The 18657-nt window shown below is 37.9% G+C and overlaps 1 protein-coding gene across 1 annotated transcript in view; it reads left to right on the forward strand.

The window, feature by feature from the left end:
• Positions 1 to 2044: 2044 nt before the first annotated feature.
• The window catches only part of LOC306896985 (caskin-1), a 30520-nt gene continuing 13907 nt past the window's right edge, over positions 2045 to 18657 (forward strand). Inside the window, exons 1-6 of the mRNA XM_079461406.1 lie at positions 2045 to 2634; positions 15485 to 15536; positions 16160 to 16257; positions 17153 to 17298; positions 17377 to 17472; positions 17786 to 17907. Coding sequence (XP_079317532.1) covers positions 2541 to 2634; positions 15485 to 15536; positions 16160 to 16257; positions 17153 to 17298; positions 17377 to 17472; positions 17786 to 17907 — 608 coding nt within the window. The 5' untranslated portion in view covers positions 2045 to 2540. The remainder of the gene's footprint in view (positions 2635 to 15484; positions 15537 to 16159; positions 16258 to 17152; positions 17299 to 17376; positions 17473 to 17785; positions 17908 to 18657) is intronic.

Genomic DNA, 18657 nt, shown 5'->3' on the forward strand with positions numbered 1-18657 from the left:
GCACTGGCGCTACCCATTAACACACACACACACCTGCACTAACCATTAGCATCAATCTTACACATGGACATCATGTATACACACCATCTTTAACTGAAGTGTTAACGGAGGTCACTCTTACATCAGCTGTACTTTATCACAGTATAGAAGAAGTGTTTGCACTGTCCCTTTTTGGCATTTTTAAATACGGAGAAGTCAACCAAACTTGTTAATTAGTCAATTAAACTTACCAATATATTTATTTTATGTACATTGTAATGAAAACAAGAGACTAGAAAACTGTCTAATGCTTAACTAACAACTTCGTATCGAGAACAGTGTGATGAATAAATAATCTGTTCTTCTGATCTAATCTCTGCCACACACAATTCTTGATTTATTCATTTATATCAATGAAATTGAGCCAACATACTGGTGTTTTTATAACAAAATAAAAAAATTGTTTAAAAATGTTCTTAATATTCATCAATATGACTATATAATGAGAAAAAATCAACAAGAGCTCACAATACATGGAAACACTTTCAGTTCGGTTCTCCCAAAAATGAAAGTTTTATCATCATTTATCTGCATTGAGTTCTTGCTTCTGCAGAACTCAAAAGATGAAAATTTGAAGAACCGAACAACTGCGGTACCCGTGCGCTTGCATTGGTTTTGTGGGTAGCAGCATTGTTCGGTACCAACATTCTTCAAAAGTATCTTGTTTTGTGCTCTGCAGAAGCAAGAAAGTCATACAGGTTTGGAATGAGAAGAGGGTTTGTATATGATGACACAATATTTTGGGCGTACTATCGCTTTAATAAGCTGGTAAATAAACAGTACATTTTTGCTAATTCTAGACAGGGGGACTACATTAAGGATATAACGCACAACTAAAATGTTTTGGTCTAAACATAATTCCCACAGTTACTTTTATTTGATTCAATAATTTTTCATTTGAATGATACACTATGATTGAATGACCCTAAACACGGGTCTGATGAAGAGCCTGTGTGCTCGAAACGTCACGCGGCATGCAAAAGACTCCTACACATTGAAATGCGACAGTCTCTAAACATCTGCATCTAAACACATGCTAGAAACAAATATTATAGCTCAAACTGAAGCTAACGTCTGTCCTTTTCATACAATTTTTACAAATCATGTCAATTTAGTCGTTGGAGCAATCTAGTATAATTGTCAGCGCAAAATAAGTAGAGAATGGCCAGTTACTCGCTGACTGATGTGGGTTAGAAGAGAGCTGGAATTAGACATCTGTTCTGGTTTAACTGACACCCTTGGGATTGTATCATATCACATCACACTTTTAATTGTGAGAACGTCACTAAAAATATATCTGATGGCAAACAGAGTGGATAAAGGATGATCTGAACTACAAAAAGTATTGATCAAGTGTTGCTAACAAGTGCCACCTTTAAGATTAAAGAAAGGGTTATCTACTAAAAATCTAACTGGCATTTTGTACTCCCCCTCGTGTTTTTCCAAATCTGTATTTTCTTTAAACAAAAGATGTGGTTTGAACACATTTGATCAGTGTTTACATTTTTTCAGAAAAGCAGGCTACAAATTAATTAATTAATTAGATTGGGAAATTATTTTAACAAGCTTAAGGCTAAATGTGAACGGGGCTTGACCCATCCTTTCGTCTAATGGCCACATGGACAATATTAAAATGATTATTAAACATTGAATACACTTGAATCATCATAATAACCATTTAAATAGTTTTTTTGAAGAAGCTTATTTTATTTCATTAATCGTCAAGGACTGTGCAGATTTATCTAATTTTATAGTCATTTATAAGCATGGTCTGGAAAACTTGGCTTGATCAACATGGTCAGCAGTATCTATGCTATATTAAAATCTGTCCTGTGACCTCTCTCCTCATGAACACGCACAACACACTATTTTGCTCCCTTTTAATCCGGCATGCCCATGGGAAAGGGGTCTATTTGGTCACGCCCCCTGATTGATGCTGCACCATCAATTTAACCAAGCAATCTCTCTCTCTCTATCTCTCTCTCTCTCTCTCTCTCTCTCTCTCACACACACACACACACACACATGCGCACATGAAAAAGCGACAGCGGATTTACAACCCCCAGCGCCCGCGCGCACACATCTGCCTGGATGTTTATGTAATATATAGTCTTTCTTCCTGCTCCACTCCGGGTCAAAGATGCGATTTCGGTTTTTATGCGCACAGCATCTGATATTCTGTCATGTTGCTTTAAAGTCGCCGTGCGTAAATACGCGGAAGGTTCGCGCGCTGTCCCTTTAACCCGAAAACGCCTGGACTGTCACCCCGCTTCGTCATATCAGTACAAAATAACCCCGTTTATGTCGTGGACGCCGCCGGTCACTTCACCGGGCATGCAACGCGTCTAGCGCGCCTCTGCGCACTCGACCTTTGGCGATGAACGGCGGGGACGCGCCGGCGTTTACGGCACCGTTGCAGTCGCCTGGCCCAATGAAGATACGCTGGATGTAGAAGTATAGCCATGACTGCATGTGTGAGAGAGGGTGTGTGAGTGAACAGGATGGGGAAAGAACAGGAACTCTTACAGGCGGTGAAGACGGAAGACCTGGTTACCGTCCAGCGCCTCCTGCAGAGACCCAAACAGGGCAAAGCGAGTGAGTATCACACCCACCGATTTTCAAATGCCCCTTTAAAGCATCAGGGTCTCTAGACCACTCCGCACAGCCACGCGTACGGGTTGGACTTGCACGGATGTGGAATGGACCGGTTAGAACCCTTGTGGTCGTTAAGAGGGCGCAGTGGGTTATTTAACGATATTTGGTTACGGTTAAGCCTCATAAATAAACACGACATGAACACTTCACTCTCAATTCCCAGTTTCCACATTTGATCGTGTAAAATGTCTTGGCAGGCCTCGTGCATATTGTTTATGTCGTAATGACAGAAACAAGCTATATGTTCACTTTTAAGTATATACTGAAATGATAACGGCCACTTGTTTTGCGCGATATTGCGGTCATACATTAACGTATTATATCCAGTTTATCCAATGCCTGAAGTTTGCACCTATACAATTGATTTCGACTATAAACTGCTGAAAAAATACAAATATCGTTATGGACCACTAACTAAACCAATTACAAAATTCCGTAAAAATTACAAGAATCCATATTCCAGTAGGATTTAACGTTGTTCTATTGGTTCCCACCCCAGATAACATCCCACCACTAAAACCCGACCGGAGGAGTTTCTATTAAAACTATATACGGGTCAATAATGATGTCGCACGCTCGCCGCGCGTCACAGCACGCAAGCGACCGCTCGCGCCAAATCCGCTTTGATATCCAGAAGAGCGCGCGCTGATGTGGCAGGTGGCTCGAGATCGCCAAAGATGAAACAGATTGCGTATTGAAGGAAACACGCGCAGACGAATCGTGTTGTGGTTCAGATACGATTTTTCTCAATTTTATTTCCAAGTAGCAGCGCTCGGTGGTACAGCCTGGAGATTGTGATGACACACAGATGCCATCTTTGTTGGTATTACCGGGAAGGGATTATGTTAGTGAAAAGCGCCAGATGTTCGAGTAATAAAAGTGCGTGGTGGTGTACGAGAGCGCGAGACCACTCAGCTGTTTGGGCGTGTCTGTTATGACGTATTAAATGGCTAGAAGGATGGGCCGAACTCCAGAAATTCTAATGTATTTAATGCTTCTAGTAAGAATTGTGAAGGTTTTAAAGAAAACGAGATGTCAGGTGTGATGTTTACCCGACAAGGTGTCATCAAGCAATGAGGACGCAGAGGTGCTCTGCGTGACTGTTTTGGAAGGTCAAATAATGTGCTAGGCCGGGTGAGTCTGGTGTTATTCTTTTGAGTTACAAAAACAACTGTTCACAGTGCTGTCGTCCAAATGGCCTTTCATACGTACAACATACTGAAACGATGACAGAAGACAAGCACACACATACACAACATACACATGCACACATGCCTATAATTGAAACGCAATTACCACTTCCAGTGCTGGGTACCATCCCAGGTGGTGAGAGAGGCATCTCCTGCTGGGGAAGGAGGGGCAGCCTGAAATGGAAGCAGGGCACTTTGTGTGTGTGAGAGAGCATTACAATAATAGAAGACATGCTTAAAATGCCCTTCTTTTCCATGTGGTGTTAAAGTAACCATTCACTTTTTTGGGTGCATAACTGGAAAAAGAGCACATTGATATTTCAATACATTTGATACAATTTATTTGATATAATAAAACAATGCACCAACGCTGAATTCAGGTGCTGGATAGAATGTAACATGAAAAAGGCTTAAGGTTTATTTTTTATTATACCCCTAATTTAATTGCTCATAAAGTGGAAGAAGTCCACTTCATGTCTGCAGTTACATCTGTAAGATTTTTGTATTTCTTGCTTATCTGCAATACGTCTCCGAGATGTTTTCTGTCTGATATCATATAGACATATTGAAGACGTCTGTGAGATGTTGATGTTTTAGAATGTATGTAAAACTGCAGTTTCTAAGACGTTAACATCGGGGAGACGTCTATTTGATGTCTGCATTTACATCTTTCTAAAACGGGTATTTGATGTTTTTACACTGCAGATGTTTTTTAGATCTTTAGCGGACATCTTAAGGTCTGTGCACGTACAGTCCGAAATTTTCGTATTGCGTTTTTTCGTATTTGGCACTCGTTTGTACGGCATCTCTGAATTTCTTATGACGGACGGAGGCACTGCGTAAATGTGATTGACACAACGTATTTATTTTTGAACGTACAGATATTTCGGACGCATATTTCGCAGCCAATGTGCAATGGCCTTTACAGTCGTTCCTGTGCTAACTGGGAATCATGGGACTTCTTCATGAAAGAGAAGCAGGACAGAATTAATCCATTTATGTATAGATTTGAGTTAATAAACCCATTCTAAATAAAATCTGGATATTGAACGACATTCAACCATTAACGGTAAGAACAGTTTACACAGAAACTCATTCTGCACATTTACCAGTATAATCCTTTCTCTCACCGGTGTTTGGACATACTCTGAGTTTAATTTTGAATCATGGCTGGGTATGAAATTTCTAGCAGACACATGCCTACAATGTGTGAAATTCCCACAAATATTTATGTAGATGGAATGGGTACATTAATCCACACAGATTAATAAAGCAAATACTTTTGTTTTCTTTAGACTGGCTTCAATGCACATGCACCGGTTTTTACGTGATTCTAAACTTAGACTGCTACTTGATGCAGTTAGAGGTTCCCCCAAAATGTAAACTATTAATTTGACACGCAAACGATATCAGAAGGACACAAAACAATCACTCACAACTAAATAACGCGCACGTGACTAGAACGGTATCTTCAGCACTTTTTCACAACTTTGAACTTATAGTTTTTAAGGCAACTTTGCATCGATTTGAGCATTTACTTTTGCATTAAATTACTTAGTTTGATATTTGTTGTCAATTTGATTCTAACAAAAAAGAACACTAGGGGCATTACACTGTGCTGAGAAACAAGCAGCAGAAAAGGATCATGATTACACAGAGCTTGTTTACTGGAGTGCAGGTCCTTCGTGGGTTGTGTGTGTGTGTGTTTGGGTAGTTAGAAATGTTGTGCTGGCACCAGACGGCTCACTAAATGCAAGTGCGTGGGGGCTTGGCACAGACCTTTTCATTTTGCCCCATGAAGCCCCAATGAAGGGCATTCTAAGAACAGCTTAGAAAGAATATGTATCTTCTAACCTAAAGCATGAATTGTCAAGAGACTTATTTATTTGGCAATGGTGGAGATGCTGTTTTATGGATGAAATACACAGTACTCTGGTTTGGAAAATGATATTCCTGCATGGACAGGTAACCACTGAGTGATGACACCAGAGGTCCTTAAGCACCTGGAAAATAATATTAAAAAAAAAGCAGATATTCATTCAGATAATATAAGGAAAAATAACATGGGTATCAAAAATGTGTGTTAATGATTCTCTATACTGATGTGCACAATATGGCACATGTGACCTAATGTTAGGGATGCACCAATTCTTGGCCAATTCTTGAACATTGGAAGCCGATAACCAATAAATTGGCTGATATAGCGTATCTAAATATTAATAGAACATTTTCTGAGACTTTAAATATTTTTTTGCCCCTGAAAATCATGTACCAAGCCTACTTTACACTAGTTAAAGTATTCTGGTATAATGTTTATTTAATAAACAAATGAAAGATGTTCTCCCAAAGCAACACACAAAAAAGGTGCCACAATAGCCACAAGTCAGGTCTCAAGACAGAAAGCATTCAGACAGCAGTCTGATTCAAACAATATGCTTTTGTTCCTATAATTTACACATTCATAAATATCTACACACTACATCAATAATGTTTTGCTAATAGCAGTAAGTGCGTGATCATGGATCACTGGATTTTAACTGTGAGCAGCGTGCAGCTGAAGTTGCTCAACCAGTGGAAATTATTCATAATTTATCGGATATAATATATCGGCCTAAATTTTATTATCGGCTGCTAACATGAAAAACAACAATTTATCACCTGATACCGATATGGCCGATAGTTTATTGTGCATCCCTAATTTCATTATATTCCCAAAGGTTTTAAGAGAAAAACAATGGACCAGATGTTTGACTGTTTATCAGATAACCCGGTTATGGGCATTTAAAATCTAAAATCCTTTCTAGATGTAACGTGGCCTTATCATTCCAAAGAAAAGAGTGAGATAGCTTGGGCTGGTTTATTATTGGTAGTCTAGAAATGTGTAGTATCTCTGTGTTATATTTTATCAGGCAGCTTTTACAAATAACCTTGTGGAACGTTTGAACGTCAGCAACGCAAACTTGAGTGATGTTTCTGGGCTACGGTTACAACTCTTGAAACAAACTTTTTTCATGCTTGTGTAACCCTTCTTTTCTCGCCTTCCATCCTCTCGGGGCCTCATCTCTGCACAATGAATGAGCGTGTGTTTGTGTTTGCTTTCTTGCCACTGTGTATAGTGCGAGCAGGACATTCCCACATCCAGCGAAGAGAAAATGCCAGAACATATCAGCTCACCATGCCATGAACATCAATGCGATCACAGAATAATGGAGAGAGAGAGAAACATCACTTAGCTCACCCTGAAGGAAAATGAATGAGATCAGTTTTAGTCGGGACATACCATACAAGATGTCCATGGGATGTATTGAATATGCTCTACAGTTATATAACTATTTTGTGGAAAACATAGGTTGAAATTTAAAATCTTTGTCTCTTTAAACGAAGTAGAATCTTGAAAAGTAGTGAGTCGAAGAAAATACAAGCAAAGATCATTTAGCTGGAACTGGATTTCTGGCACCTAAAGTTGTAACCCAGTAGTGATTTGTAGCTGTCACTGTCAGCATGTCACACTATAAACACAAGTTGATCTGTCCGCGGTTGCTGTTGACACTGATAGCTTGAGCCGTGATTTTCTCAGGCAAGGAGGTTTCATTGGACTTAAGGACATGGGTACGTAAAGAATGGGTACGTACCCATTCTGCCCAAGACTATGTGCCCACAAAAAGTGTGCAAGGTGCAATGATACGATACAGATCCTTAAATTCTGGAAGACAATTTTTTGTGCCCATGCAACTGGCCATGCAGTGATGGCATTAGATGAAACATTGATGGCAGATTTTCTTTTTTCAGTTTGCACACATATTCTTAATATATTGTAGTTGATTCATATGATTGAATCTAGATGTGCGAAAGCTAAATTGTACACGATTGACAGTGATGAATTTTAATGTCTGTAGGCCTCCTGGGAAATAATGGCTATATGGGGTCAGGGTCAAGGTCATCTGGTTACATTTATAGTGTGCTAGTGGGATGATAATCAGTTAGCCAAGATTGAAGTATGACTGGAATGTATATTGACCGCCATGTTATATTCCTTCGATATGATGTTGAACTTACAAAACCTTGCATCTCACAAAGAATTACATCATTTCTGCATCACCATGTAACGAGTTTACAAAATAGTAAGCCTGGACAGCACAGTATGATAATAGCAGAGTGCAGGCATACTGTATACAAACACAACCGGACAAACAGCAGTGTCCAGTATTTATGTATTCACCTGAATTGAATTTTTTTGTGTTGGAAGTGTGTTAAGGCATTTCGAGGGCCATTGCAGGTCAGGCACTACAGGCAAGCTTTAATAAGATGAATTGGGTGTGTTTGGCATGTAAGGTCTACAGTATTATACAGTTGATTTACTGCGATCCATTTTGGCATCTGGTACAAATGTATGGGTTTTCATATTTTACAGGAATTCTTCCTGTATGATTGAATTTATATTCGATATTGCATTAATATATTTTACATTTTCTTATTTTAAATTCAGATAAAGCAGAGGTTTTGGGTGGATTTTGAAGCACAGATAGAGCTATTGATCCCCTCAAGTTTCTATAGATCTTTTGAATGATGTGGCCACCTATTAAGCCCTGAATGTATCTATAGAACTATAGAACCCTGGGATAATATAAAGAACTGTACAACTCTGGGCGATTCTGTAGAGTTTTAAAACCCTTGGAGAATCTTGAGATCGATATATCCTGCGAGAATCTATAGATATATAGAACCCTGTGAGTATATATAGGATCATGCAAGAATCTAGAGCTATTTACCCCTGGAGAATCTATAGAACAGGGAGTATCTAAAGAGCGATAGACCCATGCAAGAATCCAGAACTATAGAATCATGTAAGAATCTATAGATCTATAGAAACCTGGGAGAATATGTAATGCTTTAGAACCCTATGAGAATCTATAGAGCTATAGAATCCTGTGAGAATCTATAGAGCTATAGAATCCTGGGGGAATATTTAATGCTTTAGGACCCTGTGAGAATCTATAGAGCTATAGAAACCTGGGGGAATATTTAATGCTATAGAATCCTATGAGAATCTATAGAGCTATAGAAACCGGAGGGAATCTAGAGATATAGAACCCTGGGGGAATATTTAATGCTTTAGAACCCTATGAGAATCTAAAGAGCTATAGAATCCTGTGAGAATCTATAGAGCTATAGAAACCTGGGGGAATATTTAATGCTATAGAATCCTATGAGAATCTATAGAGCAATAGAACCCTATGAGAATCTAAAGAGCTATAGAATCCTGTGAGAATCTATAGAGCTATAGAATCCTGGGGGAATATTTAATGCTTTAGGACCCTGTGAGAATCTATAGAGCTATAGAAACCTGGGGGAATATTTAATGCTATAGAATCCTATGAGAATCTATAGAGCTATAGAAACCGGAGGGAATCTAGAGATATAGAACCCTGGGGGAATATTTAATGCTTTAGAACCCTATGAGAATCTAAAGAGCTATAGAATCCTGTGAGAATCTATAGAGCTATAGAAACCTGGGGGAATATTTAATGCTATAGAATCCTATGAGAATCTATAGAGCAATAGAACCCTATGAGAATCTATAGAGCTATAGAATCCTGTGAGAATCTATAGAGCTATAGAATCCTGGGGGAATATTTAATGCTTTAGGACCCTGTGAGAATCTATAGAGCTATAGAAACCTGGGGGAATATTTAATGCTTTAGGACCCTGTGAGAATCTATAGAGCTATAGAAACCTGGGGGAATATTTAATGCTATAGAATCCTATGAGAATCTATAGAGGTATAGAAACCTGAGGGAATCTAGAGATATAGACCCCTGGGGGAATATTTAATGCTTAAGAACCCTATGAGAATCTAAAGAGCAATAGAATCCTGTGAGAATCGATAGAGCTATAGAAACCTGGGGGAATATTTAATGCTATAGAATCCTATGAGAATCTATAGAGCTATAGAAACCTGAGGGAATCTAGAGATATAGAACCCTGGGGGAATATTTAATGCTTTAGAACCCTATGAGAATCTATAGAGCTATAGAATCCTGTGAGAATCTATAGAGCTATAGAACCCTGGGGGAATATTTAATGCTTTAGAACCCTATGAGAATCTATAGAGCTATAGAATCCTGTGAGAATCTATAGAGCTATAGAACCCTGGGGGAATATTTAATGCTTTAGAACCCTATGAGAATCTATAGAGCTATAGAATCCTGTGAGAATCTATAGAGCTATAGAACCCTGGGGGAATATTTAATGCTATAGAAGCCTGTGAGAATCTATAGAGCTATAGAACCCTTGGAAAACCCATAGAATTGTACAACCCTGGACGAACATTTAGCACTATATAATCCTGGGAGAGTCTGTAGATCTATACAACCCTGTGTGTATCTAGACTAATATTTGTATGTCTTGGAAAATCTGAGCACACATTGAGATGTTGTTGAGATCTCAGAAACTCTGTGATACAAATTTGAGATTGATGATTTAAACATTTAGCTGTCAATGAGAAACAGTTGTGATATTAAAGAGATCTTATTGAATATTTTTCTTTGCTGTGGGTTCCCTCACACATCAATTTTAGGAGTGTAGCGTAAAAGCTCACAGTCACGTGTAAGACATGTGAGACCAAACTAGTGGATGTAAAAAAGATTTCTCTCTCTTTCTGTCTGTTTCAGCTCTAGGCCATAGTGGTTTAAACGGCACACAGTTAGATGACGGTGAGGGTTTGTGTGTATTTTGTGAGTGTGTGTGTTTAAATGGCAGTGCATGCTAGCTCTTTTTTGGTGGTCCTGAAGCCACTGTGGTACATTTAGTTTGACACTAAGAATACAAAAATAACTCAAGTGGTAAACACGGGATAATTTTAAGGTAAATCTTTAGTGTTTTTTTTAAACGTTTTTAGGCACATGTATTTCTTACTTCTGGGCTAAGAGAATATTAAATATCTATAATTATAGCTGTGCGTTAGGGCCTGGTTAATGGGGGAGGAGGACGATTTGTGTGTGTGTTCAGATTATTGTGTTCGTCCCAGATTCCCAGCAGAGAGATTAAATTTTTGAAGCATGGGGGAATGTTATCATTTTATCTGTGCTTTTTGAATATGTTTGGATTTTACTTACTTGAGTGACGCTTGCTTTATGGGGATTATCCCATCATAAGCATAAATATAATGTATAGATTGTAACATTTATAAATATTCAAATAATATTTTGTAATTCGTAATGTTTATAAACAAACTGGGACACAGAAAGGTTTCTGGGTCACACAATTTAAAAGGCAAATAAAAAAATTATACGAGCCAGGCTCGGTTCCTGCCAGGTGCAGAATTGTTGGCTAGCGGGTATCCTGGGTAGGCATCTCCCGTTTTAATAAAAGAAAGAAAGGTTTTACTGCGCAATACATTTTTATTAATTTAACATGCTGTAATAAACTGGAAGTAAGCGTGCCGTGCGCCTAAAATTCCCGTTGCACATTTATTTGCTTCCACCTGTAGCATGTAGCATGCTTCTCTGTTACAAACTAAAGCCTCTCTTTGAGTGAATAGTGACGTTGCTTTCAGCCACCATTAGAAAATACTGTAATTTTTGGCTTTATTTTTTAATTTTCATTGGGTGGGCAAGACAGACGTTTAGGTGGGCTCAGCCCACCCCTGCCCATGCCTAGAGCCGGCCCTGTAACACTATAACTTTTATATTACTTTAATTATAATTAAGCACATTTTTCCCAGACTTCTCATTACTGTAATGTGTTTAAATGCTTTACTTGAAAATAATTGGAATCTTAAAAACTCCCATTTCTGTAATTCAGTTTTTATTGGATTGTATAAATTAAAATCTGTACAACTCTAGTACAATTATGATGTAGAAATACTTTTGACATCATTTGCTTCATCTTTTTTTATAATTAACATTTGAAATGTATATATATTGATTTGCATTTTGCTAATAAACATTGAATTATAAATTAATTAGAATATGTTTAAGGTGGAATATCATTTCATGTTTATGTTTATCTAGTAAATTCACTAGTCGGGTCTTCAAAGTGAACCGTATCGGCTGCCATAAATTATACTCAACACCCTTTCTACCGTCTCTCCACTTGGGGAACTACACTGACTTGAGTAACCTTAATCTCATTCCTGCACTGGGGATGTTAACGTCAATGCAATATAAGCTCTTTGGCTCAACAGAGATGTGACAAATGGCCCTCACATTCACATCTTCTCCACCAATGATAATGCTGGATAAGTATTCCTTCGAGGGATTTGAAGCCTGGTTATGTTGTGAGTTATGTTGTGTGCGCTCTCCATCCAGCGGTCTTGCATCGATATCAGAGAGCTTGACAGATTGATGGCATCTCAACTGAATGTCTGAGCCTTTAGCGTTTAATGCAAAATGTATCCCTAAAAAATGTGTATTTGTTGTTTTAGATGCATTAGTTGTGTAGACATACTGGTGATGCAATCTATTTCGTCTTAACTTTTCTTTAATGTAATATCCGCGATTGATATGAAGATTTCATCGTTTACTCATCTTCATATCATTCTAAACCTGTATGACTTTCTTCTGCAGACTACAAAAGAAGATGTTGTGAGGAATGTTGGTAATAAAATAACATTGGACCCTTTGGACTTCCATCGTGTAGACAACAAAAAACCTTTTGTGGACACATTTCCCCAAATATCTTTTGTGTTCCACAGAAGAAAGATTTTGATTGACATGAGTGTTAATAAATGATATAATTTTATTTTGAGGTGAACTATTCCTTTAAATATAGCTTGAAGATGTTCTGGTGTTACACTAGCTGAACTTCAATTCAGATAAAATTATTTATTTAAAGTCCCAGTGAAATTAGAGTTATTGTAAAAAGTGTATAAATATGAGTCATTCTCTTTTTAGAATTCATGTGCCCTCTTGAGTTAAAAACTAATAATGCACTTCCGTCCTGTAATGACTATCTATCTCAAATGACGTGTCAGACGGATTGGGCGGAGCATCCATTAACTCCTCCCCTTCAACTGTTAGTCTGCTGCCAGTTCCATTTCAAAATGCAACATACCATCAAATCGCAGAGAAAGACGAAAGCCACGCCCACTATTTTTCCCATTCAAAGTTACATTATCCTCAGAAATGCATTAAAATATGGAAGTAAAAACAATCGAAACTTCCAGTTCACAGGGACTTTTATATAGTAGCCTAGCTTAGTTAACAAAAATTACAATTCCTATAAATTTATTTTTCTTGTATGAATGTTTATAATATAAAATGTGATCTAATATGTAATATGGTGGTATAAGAAACCAATGTAGTCATTTAGTGTAGCTTAATTAATAAAAAAAACTGTTAAATTTGTTGCTGGCAAATTTGTCCTTTTCCTGAGTAAGTCATGATATTTAATTTGTACTTGTGCAGTTTCTGACGTGGACAAGGACTAAAAATTCCTATTGTCCGCCTAAGGGGGTGAACTACAGGGAAGTATTGATGTACTTACACATCATTGACATTTAGATCTGGTCGTGTGGTTCGAGTCTGGCCTACAGGGCTGTATATTTGCTTCAGCATTGATCTCTTGATCGGAGAACTGATGTCGATCACACGCCTGGCTGGAAGTTTGTGTCACTGGCTGTCAATGAATCGATTACTTAATTACTAAAATAACGAAGTACAATAATAAGGCTTTAAAGCTGTGATAACTATCCTCTTTTCTTGACCTGTGGTAAACTCGGACGTACTAAGCATAACAGCTCCCAAATGTTACCAGGGGGCGAGAAGCTCTGTAATTACCCTCCATGCTGTTGGACAGGACCGGGGTTAATGGCCCGTAGTCCCGAGCAGGCTAGACACCAAAGCAGTACGCTCAAACAAACTTTCATTAAAACGGATGAACATCTCACAAGCTTTCTCTTAAGAGACTCGAAGAGACGAAGGAAAATTGAAAAAGAATTGAACATACGAGTTTTGTATAATGTTTAAAAGAGTATGAGCATAGACTGGGCAACGCTGATTTTTATTGTCATGGTTAAGGTCAAGGTTTCCATAGCAACAGGCTCCAATGATGTTGCAGTGATAATGGTATGAATAATTTATCACATGAGAGGATTACGAGTTCCATCTCAGTGTGACTGCATCATCCACCTGTGAATGTATAGAAAATGTGCGTTTCTACTTTCGAGTCTTCACTTTTTCATGATACTATCATCGTAGATGCAGAGAGACGTTCCATGGCAACTCAAGGTGAGGCGTTGCCATGGTAGTTTTGTCACATTTTCTAATTAACACGAGTCGTCATGGAAATTCTCATTTGCGTTTTGTTCCTTTTTCTTTAAATAGTGTTATTGAAGGTGACTCGAATGCTCAGCAGTGTGTTTATAGCTGTACATAAACACATAGCCATGGCGTGTGTGGGTTACAAATGAGATTCTTAATTCATTGTTGTGAATTAAGTGTGTAGTAATTAGATATCAATGCGTTTGACATTTCGAAGCAATACAAAAAGAAATGAATTTAGTAATTCATCATCATCACTGAGGCATAGGAATAATGGATTAGGCTGTGATCAGTGAGTATAAATGATATCATAATTCATGCATACTGAATAGCTTCTTAGTCACGTTGAGACTGCTACTAAGATTAAATGAACGGCGCACACACAATCTCAATGTCCCCTCGCCCTGAATCTACCATCTGGACCACTTTCATCTAGCACACACACGTACTGCTTATACATCTGGAGATTCATACAGTATGTGAAGACGAAGACATTTGATGGAAATATCATCAACTTGTTCAACATGTAGTGTAATGTTTTTATATAGGATTGACAGTATTTTTTAATGGGAATCCCCTCGGTGTCTGATCCAGTTTTGTAGTCTGACCTTAGTCCCGATTATAAACATTACAGGGAAATATTTATAGCCGCGAATCAAGATCCTGTTCCAAAGTATGAAAGCTGTGTCGGAATGAGATTGAACACAATTTAAACGCGTGTATATATACATATATATATATACTGTGGAGTCAATTCAGAAAGAACTGAAAATTATTTGAAGTAGTCTCTTAATTTTTTGATGCAACATTTATTATTTATAATTATTAAAAAGCATATACTGTTCGCAAAATATTTAAATGAGTAGAACTGCATATAGCCCACTTTAATCAGATGAATAAAAATGCATAGTAGCTAATGACAACAAAAATATTTTTATAAATTAATATTACTATTAATTTATATTTGTATTAATATTATATTGTATACATTTTTATTATGTAAAAAAGTGTTGAATTTTATTGTAAGTCAATTTTATTAAATAAGCAGTTTGTTGTAACTTTGTCGCATTAAAGTTTAGCCAAGTGACGGTTCTTCTACTGGTTACCCAAAATACTACTGGCTAGACATACTTTGAACTTCCTAGTTAATTTTCATTTACTAACTTATTTCTTTTGCTCGCTGTCAGAATCTACAGGGACTCTATTCTTTGCGGTCTGTCTGTACGCATGTTAAGTTTGGGCCACAAAAACGTGCATATGCAGTGACAGTTGTTTATGTTGTTGCTTTGAAACCGAAACCGAAACGTGTTTTATGTTTTATTCTGTTTCCTCCCGCAGAGCTCCTGGGAGCTGCTAAGAAGGTGAATGTGAACTTCCAGGATACAGACGGGTGGGTTCATCTGCAGACACCACATAGTCACCCAGCCGTTCATATATAAATCATAAAAATCATATTCTTTACAAAGAAAGTGAATGCTTTAAGCTTTTCTGTCTTCTATGTCAGTATTGTTTTAATACCTCATACAAGCAACTGTTTTCAGATTTTGTATCAGTGTCTCAGATTCGTTCATTTCCTGATTTAATATTTATAACGTTTGTGGCAGTGAATGAATAGAAGTAAGTATTTCGAATGCTGCAGCGTAAAAGAAGGACGGAGAAATAAAATAAGAGTGTGTGTGTGTGTGTGTGTGTGGCTTGGGGCTGTGACAGAGAAATAAGCTCTTACGCGTGGAAGTAGGTCATAGCCTCCTGCTCAGTTAGGCAGTTAGGGACTGGAGCAAAGTGTCAGAGTAAAGCTGAAATGAGGACCGATTAGGGACCCTCTGCAAAGTTTCGCTTGAAGCTGAAAGCTCAGGGGTGACAACAGAGTTATTAGTATTAGAGCATTATGAAAAATATATTACGCTGTTTAAAAACAGATTTCCAGAGAATTCACATCTACTACACGTCATTCATTCGCTTTATCTGGCATTTTGAAAGCTATACATAGAAATGTGCGCGTGTGTTTTATAGGTTATCCGCCCTGCATCATGCTGCTCTTAACGGTAACGTGGAGGTGATCGCACTGCTATTGGAGTCCCAGTCCATCGTTGACATCAAAGACCAGAAAGGTGCAAAACACACGCAGTCAAGTGCAAATGTGTAACTGGTTAATGCAGAAACAAGTTAACCATATAGTGACAGTCTTTATGTCAGCAGAAAGTACTTGACAAAGGTTAAAACGAAATTATTTACGTAGAATAATAAGCACACTGGTCACGCTTTTGCTATCTTTTCCGTTTTATTACGTCTTGTTGTTTATTCAGCATCATGTGCCACTCACTTTGCATTTTTAATACAATATTACAATATTTTTGTAACGTCTCAACACATTTTTCCTGCATATCATTTTTCCTCCCTTTGTTAAATAGGTTCAACTCTTATAGGTTTTAAACCTTTCACACTTTTATTTCTGATAAATGTGTCAATTTTTGGAGGATCAATGGACAGGTGTAAAAAGACCTTATAATGAAGCGTTTTATTTTTAAGTACATTAGAATGAGCTATTTCTGTCTACACACATCACGGGTCCACTTGCATGGAATTCTCCATGTTGTTTCTACAGTAGCCCTAAACGGACAAACTGCTCGACAGAGCGTATTTAGTAAATACACTTTACCTTCTTCGTCAAAGAAGCAAAAACCTGACGACATCTTAGTCCTGTGTCAGCCACCGTAGCTCTTGGAAGGGGAGGGGCTACAGTTCGCAACCTCACCACTAGATGCTTCTAAATTTCATACACTGGACCTTTAAGTTTTATTTTTTTACGTTTTCATTCGTTTTTTTTATGTCTGTGATATTTTAAAATTGTGGTTTATTTATTAAAACTGATTTCATTTTTAAATGTGTTAAACTTTGTTAAATGTGGTAAGTTGTAAAGATTAAAGATTGTAAAGTAATAGCACTTCTCCTACAGTTTTTATTATATTTTTACACTTTCCATTTGTTTTCCTTGATCCTCCGCAGGGATGCGGCCATTGCACTACGCTGCTTGGCAGGGCAAGTGTGAGCCAATGAAAATGCTGCTGAAGGCTGGGTCATCCGTGAACAGCCAATCAGATGAGGGACAGATCCCTTTACACCTCTCATCACAACATGGCCATTATGACGGAGTCAGTACACACATAAAAAATGTATGTGCCATGCATACGTACTGTACATGCTTACTGTGTTGCACTGTCTGGTTGCAGAGTGAGATGCTGCTTCAACATCAGTCAAACCCGTGCCTCAGAGACAATGCTGGGAAAACCCCTCTTGACTTGGCCTGCGAATTCGGAAGATTCACGGTCAGTTACCCGTGTTTGTGTGTGTTCGGAGATGTTTGGGAGGTGATGCTCACCTGAGGGATTGTGGGAACTACACCTCTTCTCACTTTCACACAGATGTGCTCACACCCTGGTTTCCTCTGCTTTCATAGAAATATGCCAGCATTTTATATTTCAGCCAGTGAAAAACAAGTTACATAATCTCTTTGTTTCCCTATAAAAACTGTAATGTATTAATCACATTTGCACCTCAGTTATTCTATTTATTTAATGTACTCACTGACAAACGACATTGAAGACATCCAAAGAAAATCTAAACATTTGTGATCTACAGGTGGTCCAGTTGCTTTTGAGCAGTAACATGTGTGCTGCTATGTTAGAACCCAAACCCTCCGATCCCAATGGCATCAGTCCACTCCACCTGGCGGCTAAGAACGGGCATATCGAGATCATCAAGTAGGTGTTTATTGACTTGGTCTGTTGACAAGTGTAGAAACTAGCTTGCACCGGTATTTTCTAATACTAGTTTTTGTTATACTGTATCATGACATCATCTAAAACTAAGGAATAGTGCATATACTGTATATATTGAACCCAATTTTGTATGTTTTCAAGTTTCTACTCGATAATAAAACGCATCCACATGTTTTACTTTTGCGCTTTCTCGATGGATCTTATTAGATTTTATTTATGATACTACAAAAATGTACACCCGGCATAAAGGCAGCACAACAAATAATATCATAATGTACACAGTCGTTTTTTTCATATTACAGTGATAAGAAATCAAATAGTTTTGCGCTGCATCAATGACAGTTTTGTGGGAGGACTTAATCATGCAAAAAATTATACATTAGGCATTATACAAAATATCATTTTGCACGGTTTGCTTTTGACTTTTGGGGTGTAGCGACCCAGACAGGTTTTGTGATCATATTTTGATATCTTTTCAGACAAAAAACACAATTCAAAGAAGGCTTGTATGAGATTATTGCTTTCGCAGGCAGACATTGATGGCACGAAATCCTGACACAGCATTTAGCTCCATCACACCAAACCGTCACTGTCACATGATTGATGTGTTCAGACAGGTCAGGAGCGAAGAGATCAGGGCTGATGGGGAAAATAGTCCAGTGGAAAAATCCCACTGCGAGCTACAGTATCCCATCAGCCCCTGAAGGCTTCATTCATTACACACACACACAA

Source organism: Barbatula barbatula (genome assembly GCF_947034865.1).
Source record: "Barbatula barbatula genome assembly, chromosome: 8".
NCBI lineage: Eukaryota > Metazoa > Chordata > Actinopteri > Cypriniformes > Nemacheilidae > Barbatula > Barbatula barbatula.